The sequence below is a fragment of the Colias philodice genome, chromosome 5 (genome assembly GCF_061535455.1).
Source record: "Colias philodice isolate Cphi_HAF_F1 chromosome 5, ilColPhil1 Martin Lab GWU primary, whole genome shotgun sequence".
NCBI classification, from domain to species: domain Eukaryota; kingdom Metazoa; phylum Arthropoda; class Insecta; order Lepidoptera; family Pieridae; genus Colias; species Colias philodice.
In genome coordinates, this window is record NC_143090.1 from 4,720,091 (window position 1) to 4,741,365 (window position 21,275).

A 21,275-nucleotide genomic window follows, 5' to 3' on the forward strand; every position below is an offset into this window, starting at 1 on the left:
TAATAATGATAATACTTTATTTACTTTTACGTACCTATATACCTTAGAAAAATTACTATAAAATCACTAAGGCTCTTATTATCAAAGCTTCTTTATTATATGCTAATCTCCCCATTTTTAATTGTCTACGGAACATCAGTTTACCGTATCAAATCAAGAAACTGAACAAAAATATACAAAGGAACTTATCTACCTATATAAAGATTGTTGGTTGCATACCAATAATTTAAGTGTTTATAAATAGACAGGTTATTATAATTATGAATTTTATTCTAAGCTCTATGTTACGTTTGGTATAAGTAGTGTCTTTTATATGATTAATGAAACTATCTTACATAAATTACGTTAACGTAAATTTGGTTACGAACTATTTCTTCATCGAACCAATTTCGTCCACGTCTCACTCAGTATTCGTGCTGCATACTACTGTCGAGACTCGAAAATAGCAGTGGAATAAAAATAATTGGAAGCTGCAAGTTCTCAACAAACAAAGAGTCGAAACGAAACAATTGTAAGATTGCAGCAGAAGTCACGGATCGGGAATAGATAACCAATGATTTTAGATGCAGCGCGTAATAATCTCGCCGTGGTTCCCAGATAGTAGCTTTCATGCGTCTGTTTATTAAGTGTGTATGATCGTATTTCAAAAATCGGACGCGGTTTAATGATGTCGATGGTATGGAGAATGGCTGTGAACTATAAAGATTTGATAACAGCTATGATGGGTTGAAGAACGGAATTTTATAAATATTTTATGATCACTATGAGTTACATATATGTAGGTACATAGACATCTACATAGTACAATATAAAATATAAATATAAGAAATACATATTTAAGTTTAAAGTAGGTATAGTAGAGCTTTTACATTCCCATTTTTTTGTTAAGAGTTATAACAACATAATTTATATTTTTACAAATAATCTCTTATTACAATAAATTTTAAACAAGTTTAACTTCGTAATTATGACAATGCACCGAAAGTTTTATACTATTTTCACTTAGATTCTAAAGCTTGATAACCATTCCGTTTTCGTTTATTTGCAGAGGCGCGCGTCGAATAATAATTGAAGAGTGGAGCTTTCAACGGTTGCACACAAAAAGAAAGCACGCACACCAAGACGCTCGGGGTTCATATTTATCACTTCACAGCTGCACCTATGATCGATGCTTATCCAAGATGGCCGCCAGCGCACTACGCCACTCGCGGGAAATATGGGCACGCGCATCTTCCACAAACAACTATTGCTTATATCTAATCAGCAAATTTAGGACACTAGAATCTTACAATTGCACTGCTAAATGAACGTGCTCACCCGTACACGATATTCGCCTAACTAAATGCTAAAAAACTTAAATGTATTCAAAACTTGAAAGCCATAAAACATATCTCCCCCATTATTAGTTTATGGTTTGCGACTGTTACGGGGCTATTATGTTCTTATTTTTCTGTGTGTACGTTGTTTGTTTTGATTGTATGCGGTGGACGGACGAGCCAATTTAGGGTACCATTACAAAATGCTATTGAGTGGGCCATAGCTCTTTTACTATTGTTCAAGGTCGTTTCAGTTATGACTTCACTAAAAAGCAATAAATTTGCTTTGTCTTAGACTTGCTTGTATTTGATAAAAAATATTAAAAACAGGTACTACGTTTACAGACGAGTACTTATGCTATTTATAACAAAATTAATTTGCTCACATTTAGGTATTATTGTAAAGTAGAGCATAAATCCCACAGAACATATAAATAAATCCTAAGCATTTCAGTATCAATGAAAACTTCATTCTATTATTGTTTTATTGGATATTTGTATGAATGACTAATTCTTTACACATATTATGTGACTAACATAACCTTTTAATATAATAAATCATAATCCCATTCCATTTTTAATGAAAGGCCATAAAATAGAATTTATAGTACACTTCAACAATGCATCTGAGCTGGAATTCCCTTGAAGTTTGTAATGCAAGGCATATACGTGAAGTAGAGCAACCTTCAAGTCGATCTCTCATGAGTCACGGATGCACGCAGCATTCTATAGTGATATATTACGATGGCTAAGCTTTGCGGTCTAAACTGTTGTTTTGGAAAACAAATCAATATTTTATGTTGGTTTTCCTGATGTATGAGTTGCTCTGTGAACTCAGCTCTGTGAAAATAATGTAAAGAGAATATTAATTATGTATTTCTTTACCATGAATTATCATAATATTATAATATTGGATGCAAAATGGTGCAACAATTAAAGGTTGTCTTATCCAATTAATACGAACATGTAACAATAATAATGAATATAAATATCCAGTTAAACGGAAAAGCAATTATATAAACGATACAATTGTAAATTGTAATATAAATGTTATTTTCAAATGCCTATTGTTATGAATTTGTTGCATGCATTGCATTACGAGATGATTTATGTATAGAGATATTTAAATAATAAATATAATAACTATTTTCTGTAACATTACACGAACGAAACATGACTGATATGAGATATTCTGCTCTAGGATGTTAAGATTTTTAGCGAAAAAAATTGTAAAGTTTGACTACGTTGCTCCAGGAATCAAATATTGACAAACATAATTTTCCATTTACGTACCTACCTACCTACTAGGATGATAATAATATGTATTACTTATATACATCATATTAAAAATGATTCAGATAACGATTAAATTTAACATACCTATTATTAATATAGCATGCATTGATACCTGTCTCCTGAAAGACTCCAATAGAAAACGAATCGCAACAATTTAACAGAAAAATAAAAAGAATTACAAAATGATACCAGTGCGTCGATTGCGGATTCTTCAAGTGAACAACTAGGTAGTGATTACAATATCTCATTTCCCTTTAATAAAAGAGCATTTAAAATATTCGGCCTCGAGCGAAATTCACTCGGCAATTTTGGAACCTGTTTAGAAATTATAGAGTCAGATCGTGCTTACGTTTAGACGCATGAGGGGGGACTGAGTGTAAGGAGTGATTCTTTTAAGATATTACCTACGTAGGTAATAGGTATGAAATGTTAATACTACTAATAATACCTACTAATTTTTGACACTCAAATTTTTTATATATAATTATTATGATTAAATTAAAAAAGTTATGGTTTCCACAAGGACTGAAACAAGATATACCTATAAGTGAAGCTCTATGTCCCTAAGTGAAAGAAATTATTATTTTTTTCTTTTACAGGCAAAGAAGCAGTCAGCCTTCTGTAATTCGTCAGAACGAGAATTTGTCTGAAACGGGTATTGAACCCGTGATAAATTATGGGTGTTTATTTTTCATAAAAACCGCATGTAGTTTTTCAAGAAATATTATGTTTATTCAACTGTTCAAGTTGATTTAAAATCGCTCATAAATTATTGAATAAATATTAGTAATTCATTTAAGTTTATTAAATTATATTATTTATAATATTATGTTGTATAAGTTAAACAAAGTTTAAATTTATCTTGTACGTACTGTCTCAGGATCTACATTAGGCTTAGGCTCTATATAATATTATTATTTAATAAAATATTTAAATATTTTTACTCCAACGGTTATTTCAGCAATATTAGCATAGAAAGCATTCAAAGCTTATTATTTATTCTTTAAAAGTAGGTATATCAAATAGGTATTATCCATTTTCCCACTCCTCTATTTAACCTGTCGGTACTATAAATTTTCTTGAGAGCACGCGAACAAAAACCTCTATTTGACGTAAATTAATTAGCATTATCTCACGTTGAATCTTAATAATATTATTTACAGTGCGGTCGAGACTATAACCGACACCTTTAGTTTTATTTATAATTCCTAAACTGCCGTTTTATTTTGGAAACAGCGCCATCTATATTCAAAGCAGTGAGTAAAATTTGAAAACCTGATAGCGTAATGTAAGGATATTATTTTTTAAGTCATCATCAGTTTTTTTCAAAAAATAAATAGAAAAAAATTACAATTTTCGTTTTTATACTAGGTACAATCACAGAACATCAACAACTTATAATAATATGTTCTGTGGGTACAATCTTAGAGTAACATACTCTAAGGGTACAATACTTTGTTTTATAATCGTTTGAATTTTGATGCCATTATTTATTATGTACCTAGTACCTACCTGCAGTTCGTTATGATTAACTAACACTGGCGCAATGCTTAATTAAACAGATCAATTATTTAAATTGAGGCAATTTTTATATTTATTACTTTTTTTGGCTGCATAATCCGTAAGAAAAGAGACTATATTGGCAAGAATTACCAAAGTACAAGATGCTCATGTGACGGAAGACGTTTAGTTACATTTAAAGTCCATTCGGAAAGTTGAACCCTCAGCTAACGGCCTTGTATTGTTTTCGCGGGCATTGCGTGAACCCAGGATGAAATACGGCGGGCAGTCCGACTACTTCATTTTTATTTTTTATTCCCTCTTACTTAATTTTATCAAACATGAGTTATGAGAATCGAGACCACACACGCGTCGTGTTAATTACGCGTTAGTAATGGCCGGTAACCTGCCGTTGTATTCTAGTTGGGTGTACCTACATAATGGAAATTCTTACTGGAAATTGTATTTTTCTTACATACTCATTTTTATGCGTCACCTTTTATGAACTGTGGTAACATCTTGTTTTATGTGTATAATATAATTATGTATAATATTATAATATTTAATGAAAAATGAGTATTGAAATAAACCTTTACTGTTAAAGACAATTAATATAATAATATGTACATATGTGTATAATATTTAATGAAAAATGAGTATTGAAATAAAGAAACCTTTAGGTACTGTTAAAGACAATTTCTTATCTTAAAAATTAGAGATTAGATCCAATATTTATTTCTTTAATAAAATTTCCTGCTGCGGTCGTACAGATGTCACATTTATTTAAAAAATAATGTGTGCGTGTACTAGTGTACACAAGTAAGAAGTGAAATTTCTTTATGACCTTATTTTTCAAAAAAATAATTTACTATAAGCAACTTTACAGAAATACGAATCACGCGTGGTAGGGATATGAAAAAGATGGCGCGTAACGGAAAAATGTCACGTGTAACGAAAAAATGTTACACTAAATTTTTTTCCAACCCCGATAAAGAACTTTCACTTCAAAAAAATGTAAAGCGTATAAAATTTAGGTTCTAATAATTAATATTCAATGAGCGAACTAGTTTTTTTGTAGGTAGATAGGTATACGTACAGGAAACTATCATTCGTTTTAGACCACTTCCTTCAATCATTTCAAGGTACAACTTTCGCTTTAAGCTTACGAATATACAGTAGCTATTGGATTGGTCATTTTAACCTCAAAGATAATAATAATGCGCCCAAACTAGACCGGGGCATTGACCCGAGTAGACCGGCGCCCGCGCCTCTAACCGTGGCGACTAGCGACTAGCGTTAAGACGTTGCATGAGCATCCGCAATGTTTTTTATTCCTATTTCTAACACGACACTCCGCATACTGAATCTCAATAAGGGATTCAACCGATACTTGTATTTATTTATTTTAACCCAGCGCAGATACCGATCGTAACGTACTGAGTGACTTATCACAACTGGCAATAACCCAAGATATTCAACTTCACATGTCAATCAACATGATGGCTTAGAAATCATTTAATATTTCATTTTAGAATATCGTTGAGTAAGTCTGTCGTTATAATTAGAACCTACGATTTATAATCAGGCAGGTGAATAAATTAATTGTTATCGAATTGCATAATAAGCAGGATTATCAAAGGTAGATTTTCAAAGACAACTAACCTTTTTTTAAATTAAACATAACTGTATCTTAATCTATAGATATTAAATATTAATACGGAAAATTAAATGTATTGTGAAAATATTTTCTTTCTTACATATTTTCAGAATTGAAAATTCTTTAAATGAAGAAATTTCATAAAAATATGATTTCGTAAGCAGTAAGAATGCAAGGAATACATACCTATTAGGAATAAAATTTTATATGGTTATTTAAAAATTAAACATTTTTGCAAAAATAAAAAAAAAATATTTCAAAATCTTGTCTGACATTTATTTGATGACAATCACATATTAATGGTACTATAATGTGTCGCACTAATAAGGTGTTATCGAGGGTCGTACATTTTATGTGATTTTTATTGATACTTAAGTAGTGGAGTGCGCTCTCTACCTGATTTTCATTCATATTGGTATCTTATAAGAATATTTTATATAGAGCTTTAAAACTGGTTGATGCGTCATTTTAGGGCCTCGTATGGGAATGAAGAAATTACTACGATTTGATTTACCGTTAATAATTGTGGTTGGTATCTAACACAATTTTTAATTATCTTCTGTGTAAAGTGGAGCCTTATAGTTGTTTTACAACGAGAGCTAAATTTTAATTTTATTAATTAATATCTATTTACATAAATTTAAATGTGTGCATAACAGCGTGTAGTACTTACATTGTTTTAATTGAACTTGGTATGCAAACTACTGAATTTGCTTCGTAGAGAAGCTTTTGAACGGAAATTCTAAATTGTCTAGCTTACCTGCAATGGCCATCCAGGGGTAGAATGTATGGTTGCTGGGTTGGTGCTGGACAGGCTGTGCTGAAGCCGCTGCTCCCGGCAAGCCGCACTGGTTCCCCCACGGAAGGGCTCGTCCTGGACTCGACGATTCGCTGTACCTGGCTTCTGGGGTGCACGCTGCGGGTCGCACTAAAGCCCCCAGCCCAGATCCCCACGCTTCCTTGCCTCCGTAACCGTTCTGTTGGTCTGCCCCAGCCTTCGAACAATCTGCTTTAGCGTACTGCTGCTCTCCAGCGTATAGCTTACATGCTGCCGCGACTGACGCATCGTAAGGCGAGTCTTGCGGTCTGGGCTGGTGCAAAGCGTGAGGCTGGGCGTAAGTCAAGCCCAAGGGAAAGCCGCGGTACTGGTCGCCGCCACCGCCGCCCTGGTGCACTCCGTGGGCCCCGTAGAAACCGCCCTGCTCGAAGTAAGAGTTCATGGTGAACAGTCACTGTCACTAACGTCACTCAGTTAGAAAACACTTATGTCATTGCGGCCCCAAGCGCCGTGATAACGCGACCTCGCAGTCACTCCGAATACAGACAGAGTGAATATTAAACTTTATTAATTTTATTGCCTATTAAACGTCACTCGAGCGTCATAATGGGCTTCGTCGGCGATAAAGGCCGGTCGACGTGTGTTTACTTTTTACGATTATTTTACGACTCGTAAGCGCGTGCCGCGATTTTACGAGTTTTTAAGCGGTACCGTGTGTGGCCAGCTCGGAGGCTGAGTCACGTGCGCTTTCAGGGTTTCAGTGTGGGACATGTGTCGGGACGAGCGCGAGCGAAGTTTGCAGTCGCGAGTGGCGGGAGCGCGCGACTGTATGGCGAGTGCGACCAGCGCGACTCGGCTCACGCAATCTACTGAGCGCGGTTCGGAGAGCACGCGCGCCGCCCCGCGCGCCGCCTGCGATCGCAACACTGCCGATTGTTCCGTCCCCTTTTCGCTAATCACTATAAATATTATCAGTCATGCTCTCCTTTCCTTTCTTATCACTCCTCCTGTACACGTGCTCTACACTTCAGATCAATCCTTTACTTTCAATAATGCACCTAGGTCCGAAATATAATAACCATTTTTTAAGCAATGCTTTCTTATTATGCCATTTAAAACTTTAGGAACTTAACAAATGATTGGAAATCTTAAGTGTCATGAGTATTAAATGAAAAGTTGTAAATTATAAAGACTTCAAAATGTATCCATTCCCACAACAAAAAACACCTACAAAAGATCGGTAATGACTTTGCCACTGAAAAGTTAAGCCACAGAAGTCGTAAACTCATAAACGTACAATTAGTGAAACGGGCCAGTAAAGAAAAGATTTTACAACCACTCTACGGTCGGGCCACAATGAGCTCGCAGTATCGTAACAAGGTGCTGAATAGAGTGAGAAGTCGTAAAGATGATTATTATTTCTTCTACTACCTGTTTTATGAGCGATAATTCTATCTCGCTCCCACCGGCGGGAAAGAAGAACGTGCGAGCGAGGTGGCGCGCTATCGGTACGGCGCGTATTGCGCGGTCGGCACGCAGGTATCCATAGCCATCTCTGTCTGACGCAGTGTGGCGCGTGCATCCAAAGACGCACTATCGAAAGGTAAACAATAGCGCATTATCGCAAAAGCACTCGGTTCGCGCCACCAAATGAAGACATCAAACGAATGAATGGCTCTCGGTAAAGCGGCCTACCCAGAGACACGCTCGCATTTTTATTGCACTCACCTCTTTAAACAAATATTTACCGATAAAAAGGGCGGGATGGCCTGTGAATTTTTTTAAATCATTTAATTGGTCAATTTAAGGCTGTAGAAATGCCGATGCGTCCTAGAAATTGTTTTATAAAAATTAAAGGTAGGTCCTATCAACATTCCACGGGGCTCACGGCTGATTCGTTTGATTTTTTACTCCACTAGATAAGCACAATTAAATCAGTGTGTAGCGATAATTGGTACCTATCTCATTAATTCTCTTTAGAGAGCTCTACGTAGAGTTTTCATGTAAAAACTAAAAAGTTTATATGTAGGTATGTAGTTTCAATACTTATCGAAAGTTTTGCTTATTATTAATAATTATGCAAAATGAATTTATTTATTGGTGAAAATCTTTATAAGCTGTTAATTCGTCTAATAAAAATAAGGTGTTAATAATATCCCGAGTTGAATCACCATGCTATGTAGAGACCAAGATACTACCCCATAGGTAGGTAGGTAATGTAGATAATTGCAAAATAAGTCTGTAGGTAGGAAGGTATCTATATCTAATTTAAGTGTCAATTTAAACCTTTCTAATACCTAAATAAAATAGTTTTTTTACAACAACATATATTTTCAAAATAACAAATCAATAAATAATCATATATCAAATGTTTACAACACTACGTTAAATTATTTTTATTGCTTCACAGTCATTACCATAACTAGGTTTTTGTTTGTCGGCTCGACAGAAGTCCTATAATGGCACTAAAATTCCATAGTTTGAATAGCGGCGAGTAAATAATGAATAAGTACCTAACTGCATATAAAAGTTTTTATATACCTAACGCTTATAGGTAGGTACCTCTTATAGACCTCGATATAAATGGCCCATTTAGTTAAAATTTTAATTAAGTCATTTTATTTAATAGCGGTGAAATAAGTAGGATACCTACTTTTTAACAGAACCCTTACTAAATACTACCCTATAATACTACCCTATAATAAATTTACTTACAATTGCAAATAAATAACCTTTTAGAAAAATAAACTTACGAATTCATAGTCTGTTTGAATTTACATCTAACAAGATCTCACGTTTAAGTTCTTATAGGACTGTCTGATTGGATGCAAGAGCAAAAACTTATTAGTAAGTTGATATCAAGATAAATACTACGTAGATATACCTAGTGAAGTTACAACTTTACTAATCAAGTAAAATAGTATAGGTAAGTACCTAAGTTACATTATTTTAATATTAATCAGTTTGAATACGTCCCTACGTTCAGTTTTTACGATTTGAGCATTTTAACATTATAGCTGAAACTAAACTGCTATTAGGTAATTATTTCTCCATCTAGGGTAAGAGAGAAAAGCACCTAATTAATTATTATTCATCAATATTTATCTAAGTAGAGTAGCTTGATATCTTAATAAATAAATTAGACTGAAAGTAGATCGCAGAGAGCCCGGATTTTTTTTTAGTTGTCTAAATAAAAAGTATTAATTTATATTAAGCATATTTTTGTGTAAGTATATAAGTATCAAATAATGAGGTTAATGGACTCAATCATAATAAACCTATCTACTATGTTTAAAAGAAACATACCTAGTACCTAGATACTAGATAGATATAGGTTTATTATTTTGTACATAGGTAGGTATGTAAATAAATCATCAAATGTAAAAGCTCCTTATTAATCAATTCTCTCGCTCCTTATAACCTTAAATCAATTTAAATTATCTATAACAATAATTTTCAAACGAGTTTCGGTAGAGACTCAAATTTTAATCCACTCTTTGTATTTCGAGACCCAAATTCAACTTTGAATGCTTATGCATTAGTCGTTCCGCCTGCCTGTCTAAGAGTTTCGGACTCCGTCGACGGAATGCTAAATCGACTAAATATTACCCTGACCTTAGCCTTAAAATGCAAGAAAACAAAAGTGAATTGTCTCATTCGCATTCGTGGGACAGATGCGTTGATATTCGCGTGGCAGGCGGCGCCCGCGCAGGGCACGCGCCTTGTGCTCATAAACACGATTTTTACTACCACTTGAACGCTCGTAAACGTCACGTGAATTGCGCCGTTTGTAGAACTCACAGTAAACACCGCTCAGATTATTTCGTATACGCCTCCGGGGCTAAACCTCGATATAAATTCGAAACTTTATGGAGGCAGCCGGCGGACGCACGCGGTTTGTTATTATACCGCTCTTTAGACATTTATTGAACCATTATTGACTTGTTTAAAGTATCAACCGCTTAATAGAGATAAAGGAGTCGTTGATAGTTTATGTCTTTATCGTGTGAGGATATACCTAACGACGTGGTTTGGAGTTCTCGAGACGTAGCGTCTAGCAGTAACTATTCTCTAATCTGTGGTCTAGCTGTCTGCTCGGACGCGATTGCAGTTTTATGACTGTAATTTTCCTTTTTATAGAGGCTCCATGGCTTTATTACTAGTTATTTGATTGATATCAATCAATGCGCTATAATGGACTGTTATGTCTGCTAACTAGATTAGTTTATTGCGTACACGTCTTACGTCTTATAAATGGGCTCGCATATCTTAATTATCGCCCATGATTCAATTAACAGATTGGAAAGTATTTAACAAGATATTTTGTGTTTGATACTTACAGATCTTCATTCTTTTGTGCTTTATAAGAGATGATATTGATAAACGATCTGTCGCATGCTGCAGGTAAGAGAATGTTCCTACGCTACGGCAACAGCAAAACTTTGGAAAAAAAGGAAAAGGTAAGGAGGCGTTTCTAGGTACCTACCTAATGCAATGTTTATGAGGACTCTTTATTCACTGAAATTATTTTTTATGGATTGAAAAATATGAATCAATTGAGTAAACTTTAAAAAACTATTGATTTTAATTTTATCACAAAATATCTTACCTAATGATAAAATACCAAGATTGTAGATTGCTCAGTTCTGTATGTAGGTAGTGTGTTATTTAGGTACCTACACTATTTTTTAAGTATAATCACAGACTAATAATAATATACTACGTATACAAGTATAATATACATATTATGTATTTTTAGATATAGGTAGGTACTAAAGAATAAACTCAAAATGGGTCTAGTCGGTATCTTCTAAGTAGATATTGCTTGTTTATCACGAGTCAACACGTGCGAAGCTGGGGCAAACAGCTAGTAAAATACCTATCTATGCTAATTTAATAACTCAAACTTCTCTATTCTCAATTTCATCTCTAAAAACGTATTCTTCTCACTTCTGTTAGTATTAAATAAAAAATAAATATAAATACATATCCAAAAGCTTATCAATAAGACTATGAGTTATTTTTAGTACCTACGGTCATTTTTATCGTAAATCACAATGCATTCCTTACTAACTCCATCTATTATGCACTCGGTGCAACAATTGCATAGTGCATTATTTTATTTATTAGCTTTTTTCTTGATGTTCTATTAAAAATAAATCATCTTTAAATTAAAGAGGGAAACTAAACTTTGATATTATTTGCGTAGTTGTATTTGAATAAGAATTTTTTGATTACCTACAGGTTTTACAGGATTAGTGCCATCTAGTGAAAGCAGTTCGCAATAAAGTATACAGCCTAGTATCCATATTATGACAATGTTGCGGTGACCCCACGTACTTAAAAGTTAACCCAAATGAAACTTATCTTCCATACAAACCTATAACAAAATTCTACTTACTATCAAATCTGATAGCATGTTAACATAAAATAAATCAATGTAAATCTAATTTAATTGATGAAAAACATAACAATTCATAATTGTTTTATAGCACATTAAAATATAAATTATCATAACATAATAATATAATACATTCAAATAAACATTATCAAGATAATTCATTTTATTACCACAGTTATCACATGTTATACAATGTTACGGCGAAAAAGTGGCATAACAGCCAATATAGAAGCGATAACTCGATCGTAAAATTCGTCTTTATTGCTTTATTCATCATTCGGCAATATAAATTCATCAAGACACTTGTTAATCATAAAATAAATCTTATTACATAGTAAAATGATGTTTAAATTGACGACAAGAGTTTTATTTTGGTCATAACAATAAAATTTATTTTTATGAGGGTGCTCCGAGCACGGTTAGTATAAGCGCCACCTATTGGTGACAGCCTTAACTACAACAACAAAGTAGAGTTGACGTCATTGTAGTAGTGTGTGGCGCTACAAGTCTTCACCAAATAAAAATCTAAACTTACAGAAAACTAGTGATTAGGCAATTAAAATAGCAGGTTTTGTTTTATTCAAGATTCTTTAGCATTTGAGTTTGATAAAATTGCAGATAAACCATAATTAAGTGTAAATCATTTTTTTATAAATTATTATAAAATGATCCGACGCGCGACGTATTCAGAACATATTTTAAAATAATATTTGAATAAAGTAAACACATTATGTGCTACATTAAATTAAATAAACTCCAAACTTCTCATGCTACCCCGACGGCGTTCTATCCAAGAATGGTCAGATATTTTTAAACACAAATCTACGTATAGCCGCTACTATTGTATCTACATTTCCCGATCCATTAAAACTAGACTAGCTTTGCATAAGTGTCTCATTCACGCACATGGGATCGTTACGACACCACTCAATTATGCTATCTCTTTTCCTCATGATCGTCAAAATGGCCTCCAAACGGGATATTTTGAAGCAACACCGCGCAAACTTTTGTTGCTTGTTATGGGCGGAGCATAAGCAGACAGATACGAACTTGGATGTTTCACAATTTGAGTATTTTTTTTTACTTTCTAAATGGAAATTAAAAAGGATTTTTTTTTCTTTTTAAAATCGTATAATGGATATTATATTAGTAACACAATTTTGGAGAATATTTACATACCTATATAAAATATTATATTTTTAATTTATACCTATTAGATTTTCCATAATCAATTATTTTAAGTACATATATTAAAATTGATTACCTCCTTATAGTTTTTTATCCAAGTCATAATTATTTTTGGTAGATACAATATCTAAAAAATGTTTTGTCTTCACTTTTTTAAATTATTAGGCAAGTAATATTTAATTGAGTCACGATATCATATTATTAGCCTAAAATAGTATTTTATTAATTATAGAGAAAATTATCAAAATTTTATATTTTTACATAGTACATAATATTTTAATTTAATAGACCGCTATTATTAAATTTGCTTCTAACAAAACCTGCAGTACCTAGGTATTGGCTATTGAAGTTCAAAGTATTAAATCTCCGGTCAAATGTAGCAAATCGCTTATGGATTAGGTACTAAGAGTATTTCATGCTAGAGCAAGTAATAATCTTCTTACTATATCAATATTTGCAATAATCAATCTTGAATATGTCTATATCTATACTAATCTATACTAATATTATAAAGAGGAAAGGTTTGTAATAATTATGTATGTATGTATGATTTTCACGTATAAACTACTGGACCGATTTAAAAAAAATCTTTCACCATTAGGAAGCTACATCTTCACTGAGCAACATAGTCTATATTGCATTTAAAAAAAAAATAGAGATCCTTACCAAAAATGCAATACTGTAACCCAAGGTGTAAAAAATTCCTTAATAAAAATTCGGTCATCGCTTGCGCTGCGGAATCTATTCTTATGAAAAAAAAAAAAAGACGGGTTGCACTCCGGGAGTGCCGGCATAGGGAAAACTTGATTATTAACGTTGAACATGTTTGATATCCATCCGTCTTACGCTTTTTCGATCAGGTCACGTGTCCTGACGCGAGTTTAAGATTTTATACCCAACACCGCTAAAGAAGTTTTCACTTCAAAAACGTAAACATGTAGGTACCACGGGTGAAGCCGGGGCCGACCGCTAGTCTTAATACTATAATAAAGGCGAAAGTTTGTAAGTATGGATGTATGGATGTTTGTTACTCTTTCACGTAAAAACTACTGAACCGATTACAATGAAATTTAGCACACATATAGAGGGTAACTTGGATTAACACATAGGATAGGTTTTATCCCGGAAATCCCACGGGAACGGGAACTATGCGGGTTTTCCTTTGAAAACGCGGGCGAAGCCGCGGGCGGAAATCTAGTTTGAAATAATTCAAAAGTTTTAAACATCTTTTTACGCTAACTACCTATTTAATTAAAGTCGGAGCAAAGAAGATTCAGCCACTCGGGAGACTTAAATATAATATTATTTGTATTCTTTTAAATTTGATATACTGTTCGTTTGACATTCTATACTTGACATTCTAAAATATAAGTATTCAAAATATCAAACCATAATAAAATATGGAATAACTTTAAAACTCTACATTTAGTATTGTGAATGATTAGCTGCATTCGTTTTGGTTTAATTCATTAAAATGTCTCTAAAGAAAATGTTTTTTACTTACTATGATATAAAAATAAATAAATAAAATATTTTTTGACCCTTCAAATAACGAAATAAATAAAATATATTTATGAGGTCAAGTCCGACCCTGGCCGCTCTGACTGATATGGCGACCGATGGCTTAGGCGAAGAGTGAATATTTTGTGATTGTGTGCGTTTAAAAAGCATTTAAATGTAGTATTAGACAATTAAATTGAACAGTGACTTAAATATAGTTAAAATGTGATTAAATTACGTGTCTGGAAATGTGTTATTTTATAAAACTTACTAGTTATAGATTGAATAAAAGTTGCAATGTGTTGAGATGCGTCCGCCATATCGCAGCGCGCTTTACACTGCCGCTAGATATAGCTTGTCTCTTTTATAACTGTAGCATTAGAAAGAGAGATAAATGTCAGTTCCATTTGAATTTTTGGATTCTGAATGCTCTGGAGGATTTACTTTGTTTTACCATTTGTTGATGTTTATTTAAGTTCTATGTGATTGAAACTGTTGTAACTAAATACCTATCTGTCTAGTACATTTTCAATACCTAATTGAATAAATTTATAAGTAGGTAAACCGTAAATTGAGGTTTCTATATTTTGTTAAACGTCCCTATACAAACTCCCTATGCAAAGGTTAGCCTATTATTGCTTTACTTATGTACCTATATGTAGGTATACCTACCTATATTCTTAGATAATGTGTAGATTAGGATTTTAATATTTTATTTATTTAAACCACTTCCTTAAAAAAGAAAAAAAAATATTATGAGCCATTGATAACATTCAAAATTCAATAACCTACCTATTTGTTAAAAATATGGCTTGGTTGCGCATGGACTGAGTCTCTTATAAAAATGTTGACAGATTGAATTCAATTTAGAAAATATGTACCTAATAACTTTGGAAAATCCCAACAAAAATCCCTACTAATTCATATTATGTATAGGTAGGTACCTTAATATGTAAGCTGCGTTTGTTACGACCTAAGCTTCAATGCCTGAAACATTGAATGGCTTTTAGAAGTAGGTAGGTAGGTACCTAGGTCCTAGGTAGATTCCTAAGCGTTAGAAAGTTCTTCTTGTAGCTATTATAGTAGGACTTGCAAACCTAAAGTAGAAATAGAAAGGGTGCACAACTGATAATGCTAAATATAGATTATTTACCTATATTTCTGTGATTAGGTATTATTTAATAGGAATGCAAGTGGATAGCCTCATATATCACTGTAGGGTTCCTGCATCTTATCACGCGGCTTCGTCTTCTAGTGATAAGATATCATTGTTTTATACCTAGGTATATTTGACCTAGCCCAAAAGATCATCATTCTCCTCAAACTAGCAACTTAGGAATGTAAGATGTATAGGTAGTACCTAGGTATGTAGAAACTTTCTGTTTTACAGTTTACTTAGACTCTAGTAGAGCACCTACCTATTATTAAAAACTAAAATGTTGTCGTTTATTTCTCATTATACCTACCTACCTACCTTCTTATATTAATAACACAGTTAATTAAATAAATAAGTCTCACATGAATCTTTATGAATTATACTAAGTACCTACCTGCAAAAGTATTTTATACTTATACCTAGAAAAAACTACAATGTACAAATAACTTAGTTTTATGTAATATCATTGCAAGCGGAAAATGTTATAAATTCCTATTACCTACTTTTAGTATAAGATAACATAAAAGCAATGTACCTAAGTATATAAAAAGGCCTTATAAAGATCGCAACTATTTCAGCATTCCTAATGAGGATAGGTAAGTACTAGGAACTAGGAAAACAATGATATCATTTTAACAAATACTAATCGTAAATAATGGACATTTATATTATCATCTCGATTTATATAAGAAAACACATCTATAAGTGACAAGTAGATATCGATCCTAGGTACATAGTAGTATTCTTCTATGATCATAATAGTGGCAGAAGTCACTAGATATAAAATTATATTCATATATATATCTCGCCAAAGCGTTTGACACTGTGTCTATTCCCATACTTATTAACAAAATGGAATCTGTTGGAATTAGAGGAGGAGCATTGGAAGTATTTAAGGACTATCTACAGAATAGGTCTCAATTGGTTAAAGTCGACGAGTATATTAGCACTGAAGAATCTCTTTCTTATGGCGTCCCACAGGGAAGTGTTCTAGGACCGACACTGTTTCAAATATCTATATGTCAATGAATTATGTGAGTTGCCCATTACGAACGCTAAAATACTTTCTTATGCAGATGACACAGTCTTGATCGTTCACGGTAGTTCTTGGAATAGCTGCCACAAAAATGCAGAAGCCGCGCTACAAACAGTAATGTTGTGGTTGAAAAGAAACTTATTAACCCTTAATGTCAATAAAACTAAATTCGTTACTTTTGCTAGCAATCTGTCACAAATGCCTGATGACGAATTTTCAATTACGGCTCATAATTGCTTGCAGCAATCAGATACCTGTGATTGTAACTCAATTGAGAGAGTCTCTGAGATTAAATATCTGGGAGTAATAATAGATTCGACACTGCGTTGGAGTAGTCACATTCAAATGGTCTCAACTAGACTTAGAAAAGTCATGTACCCTATTAGAAAACTCAGACTAGTGAGTGATACTAAATTATTAAAAATCGTTTATTACTCTCTAGGTCAATCGCTAATCACGTATTGTATTACAGTATGGGGCAACACACACAAAACAAAACTACTTCCACTCGAAGGAACGCAAAGAGCCTTGTTGAAAGTTATGTTGTGTAAGCCCTACTATTACTCCACCTCTTCCTTGTAGGTATAATGATTGCCAACTCTTATCTGTGCGTAAACTTTTTATTTTCAATGCAATGTTAAAAAAACACAAAACAATTACATTTAATCCTAATATATTGATGCATCGGAGGAATTATATTGTCTGCATGACTGCAGCAGTAAGAACGGATTTGGCCAAACGTCACTTTAATGTTGGTAGCTCATTTTTATATAACAAAATAAATAAGTCTCTCAATATTTACTCTCTAACCTGTAATAAAATAAAACCGATTTTAAAGGGATATCTATTAAAACTATCATATGAGGACACTGAAGCTCTATTATTGTAAAGATCATAAAAAAAACACACACACACACACACATTCTACACAAACGTATACACACATTCACACACCCATACATACTCTCTTACACACTCATGTTTATTGTAATGTAATGTAATTTTATCTCCAATGTAATGAAATTCTAATATATACTGTAATTTTAATTTTAATCTTTAATTTTAGAAATAACATAGTCATTTCTAGTTAATTTGAGGGGTGGGCGCAGGTGTCTGTAGCACAGTTTTTACTAACACAGATACCGGAGTTCCTCCTATTTTTATTGTATAATTTTTCAAATAAGTTTATGATATTAACTTTATGTGTAACTTTATGTGTTATTTTGCTGAATAAATGAATTATGAATTATGAATTATGTATATTCATAACTATAGACAAACAAGTAGGTATATTCAGGTGTTTGATTTAAAATAAAAAAAAAATAACGGACACTTTTTTCACACTGAGACATGCTCTACCACTATTCAGAATTTAGATTTGTTGCATTTTTCCATGAACTCTTTACTTCTGTAAATTTATTTGGCTTGTTATAAGTAGGTATTAATTGATTACAATAGATAATGATTATAATAAAGGTAATTGGGTATACATATTTAATATTTTTTATACTTTCCTAACTTTGACTCTACATTGACATACCTAATTATAAAAACAGCAGACAGTTTACTATTTAGTTACTTCTTTGTATTTTCTACGTATATAATTACCTATAATTATTTTGTTCATTAGATAGGTACTTTAGGTACATATTTTTGTTTCAATTAACATAGTTTTTAAACGGACTATACCACAAGTAAAGGAAGCTTTCCTTTATTTACAGAGACTCTGCTTGTTGTAGGTAGATAATAATAAATAAAATTGTATGGTCTACATGGCATTATTTAGGTAGATATTTATATTATAAGGTTTAGGGTTATAGGTATATATTAAGTCTAATTAATTAAAAACGTAAATTGCTTTCCATACTTTGTATTTTAAAGCAATTCTAAAGTAGGTACAATGAAAGCAAACCTAGACAAATAAGTCGTTATAAACGAAGCATGGTAGTTAAATAGCTTACCGTTTACTCAATAAAAGCCTAAACACACTCATTTACTGCTATTAGCGATCTACACAGAAAATTTACATTTTAAATGATACCTAGGTTATGTACCTACGTATACGTCAGAATACGCTACTTCAATATCAAATGAAAAATTAAAGTTCGTTAGTACTGAATTTGAGCTCACGTTTTTAAATCACTGTCTTCTATGAAAACAAGTATGAATTACGTACCTCATTAGGTATAATGTATTTTTACACTACCTACGGCTCTATATGCATTTTAATTATCATTTACTAGCTTTCCGCCCGCGGCTTCGCCCGCTTTGTCTAAAACCTAATAAATTAAATTATTATTTAGGGACATAGGGACAGAAAAAGCGACTTTGTTTTATACTATGTAGTGAAGTTGAAAATTTCTTCGCAGCCTTGATCCTACACCAAGCTTCGACCTACATAACAATAATACACCCAAAACATCTGACAAGCCATAACATACCATCAATGTTTTGTCGACACCACAGTGCTCATGTAAAAAATAACACAAATCGATCGTCGCCAGTTTCCCTGGGTAATTTTTCCATCGTCGGCTCCCTGCACCCCGGGTAAAATGTAAATAATTATAAATATCTCGACGGATATTCTGACGCGTGCGCGGGCGCCGGAGCGTGTTAGAATTCGACTCGCGCGTTGTTTGTTTTCACACCAACACGGCTAATTGCGTGATTGTTTTATTGAGTGATATTTTCGGTTGCATAATACACTAGTAATTTAGGCGTGTTGTGAGAATGTCGCATTGGTTTGAATTTATTAATATTAGACACGCGCTGAGAATTACTAAGTAGTTAGATATCAGAATACTCATTGTTTGTTTATTAGTGGATATAATATGTAGATAGGTATACACATACATACCATATTATTTGAATGGCTATACGGGAACCTAATGTAAAGTAAACTTACTAAAGTTATTACAGCCTAATTCAATTATTAATATTTATTTAGATAGTACATCTAGGTATGAGACAACTGAAATAAGTCACAGTAGTCGATACAAGGAAATCATTTATTCTTAGAAATTAATTTATCTTCAAAACATCTGTAGATAATTACTTTATGATGACAAAAGTTCACTTATAGCACTAGCTTATAGGTAAAAGGAGTAGGTAGGTAGTATTTTATGTTTTCACAAATGGTTATGAATGGTAAATACTATAGGTACATACATTCCCACGTTCATAATTAATCATGACTACCTATATACGAAGGTATTAATATTTTATTTATAGGAATCAATACGATTGTATGTAGAAGACCACCACTATTGAATTGTTTAATATGCCGTCGAGCACATGGATTGAATGAAAATTAATTCCGTCCCTCATTTCCTTATTGTCATTTCTTGTGAGCTTCTATTCATAGTTCAATGTTAAATTATTTCAGTAGATAAGTATAAAGGGATATTTCCAAGTTCTTCATGATACAATCTAAATGACTATGATATTCTTAGGTACCTACTATGTATTTGCGGTTCAATAGTAATTAGCGGTTTTTGTAGGTACCTAAACCAATATCTAAAGTACATTAAGTACCTACTTAAATTATTTTAAGAACATATTTTTTCAGGAAGGTATTCTGCTATTTTAATTCCCATTGGTTTTAAAAGAACTTTAATTGTAACAGTAGGTACCTACCTACTTGTCTTGGTAGAGTAAGTAGAAAACTATAGGTAGTTATATCGTTTAGCTGAACAGAAATACATAGTCAACTTTTATATATTTAAAGAAATATAGGGATTTATTCATAGTGAATGCTAAAAAGAGAAAAGGGCCAGCCGTCGGCAAGCGTCGCCATCTCAAAATATCCGGGCTCCGCGACACCGGTGGGTTCTATGTGGTTGGCTTACATGTCGTGTGAAAATGTTGACAAATATTAAATATTTATTAAAAGTATAAACTAGGCTGTAGACTAATTTTAAGCAATATTTAATTCATGTAACATGACTTAACACATAATAATATACCTATAACATTTATTGTGTTAAACTGAATTTACATAACTTTAAATAATATGATCCCTTTGCAAATAATATACTTACCTACCGAAAGCAGTGAGGTAACAAAATGATAAATGATTTGTAAAGTAGGTATATAAGTAAATTTAAAAGAGAGATAAATGCCAATGGACTTCGATGTAGGTACCTATATAAAAAAGTGTTATTTTTATAGGTCTAATTTATTTTTGATTAATCGATATCAAGAATAGAGGTTATCAATAATATTTGTACGACCAACGAATTTACATAAATATTATGGGAATTGCAATTTTTTTAGATAACAATGTACCTTACTTAATTAGGCTTTTAAAATAAATATTTACCTACATACCTATATATAATAGGCATGACGAAAGATTTTCAAAACCTCTTCCATAATGTGTGTATACGTTTATTAAACAAGAAAAACCCTATATTTCGCTAATATACTTAAATTTAACGAAGATAAA

The 21,275-nt window shown here is 32.6% G+C and overlaps 1 protein-coding gene and 1 long non-coding RNA gene across 3 annotated transcripts in view; one reads left to right on the forward strand and one right to left on the reverse strand.

The window, feature by feature from the left end:
* Positions 1-1,859, forward strand: part of LOC149488407 (uncharacterized) — a 55,358-nt gene extending 53,499 nt beyond the window's left edge. Inside the window, exon 7 of the long non-coding RNA XR_016315586.1 lies at positions 1,049-1,859. This is a non-coding gene — a long non-coding RNA (uncharacterized LOC149488407). The remainder of the gene's footprint in view (positions 1-1,048) is intronic.
* Ubx (Ultrabithorax) overlaps positions 1-7,515 on the reverse strand; it is a 114,655-nt gene extending 107,140 nt beyond the window's left edge. For both annotated transcript variants that reach the window (XM_089695051.1, XM_089695050.1), the window contains exon 1: positions 6,530-7,515. In XM_089695051.1, coding sequence (XP_089551177.1) covers positions 6,530-6,989 — 460 coding nt within the window. In that variant the 5' untranslated portion in view covers positions 6,990-7,515. The remainder of the gene's footprint in view (positions 1-6,529) is intronic.
* Between the last annotated feature and the right edge of the window lie 13,760 nt (positions 7,516-21,275).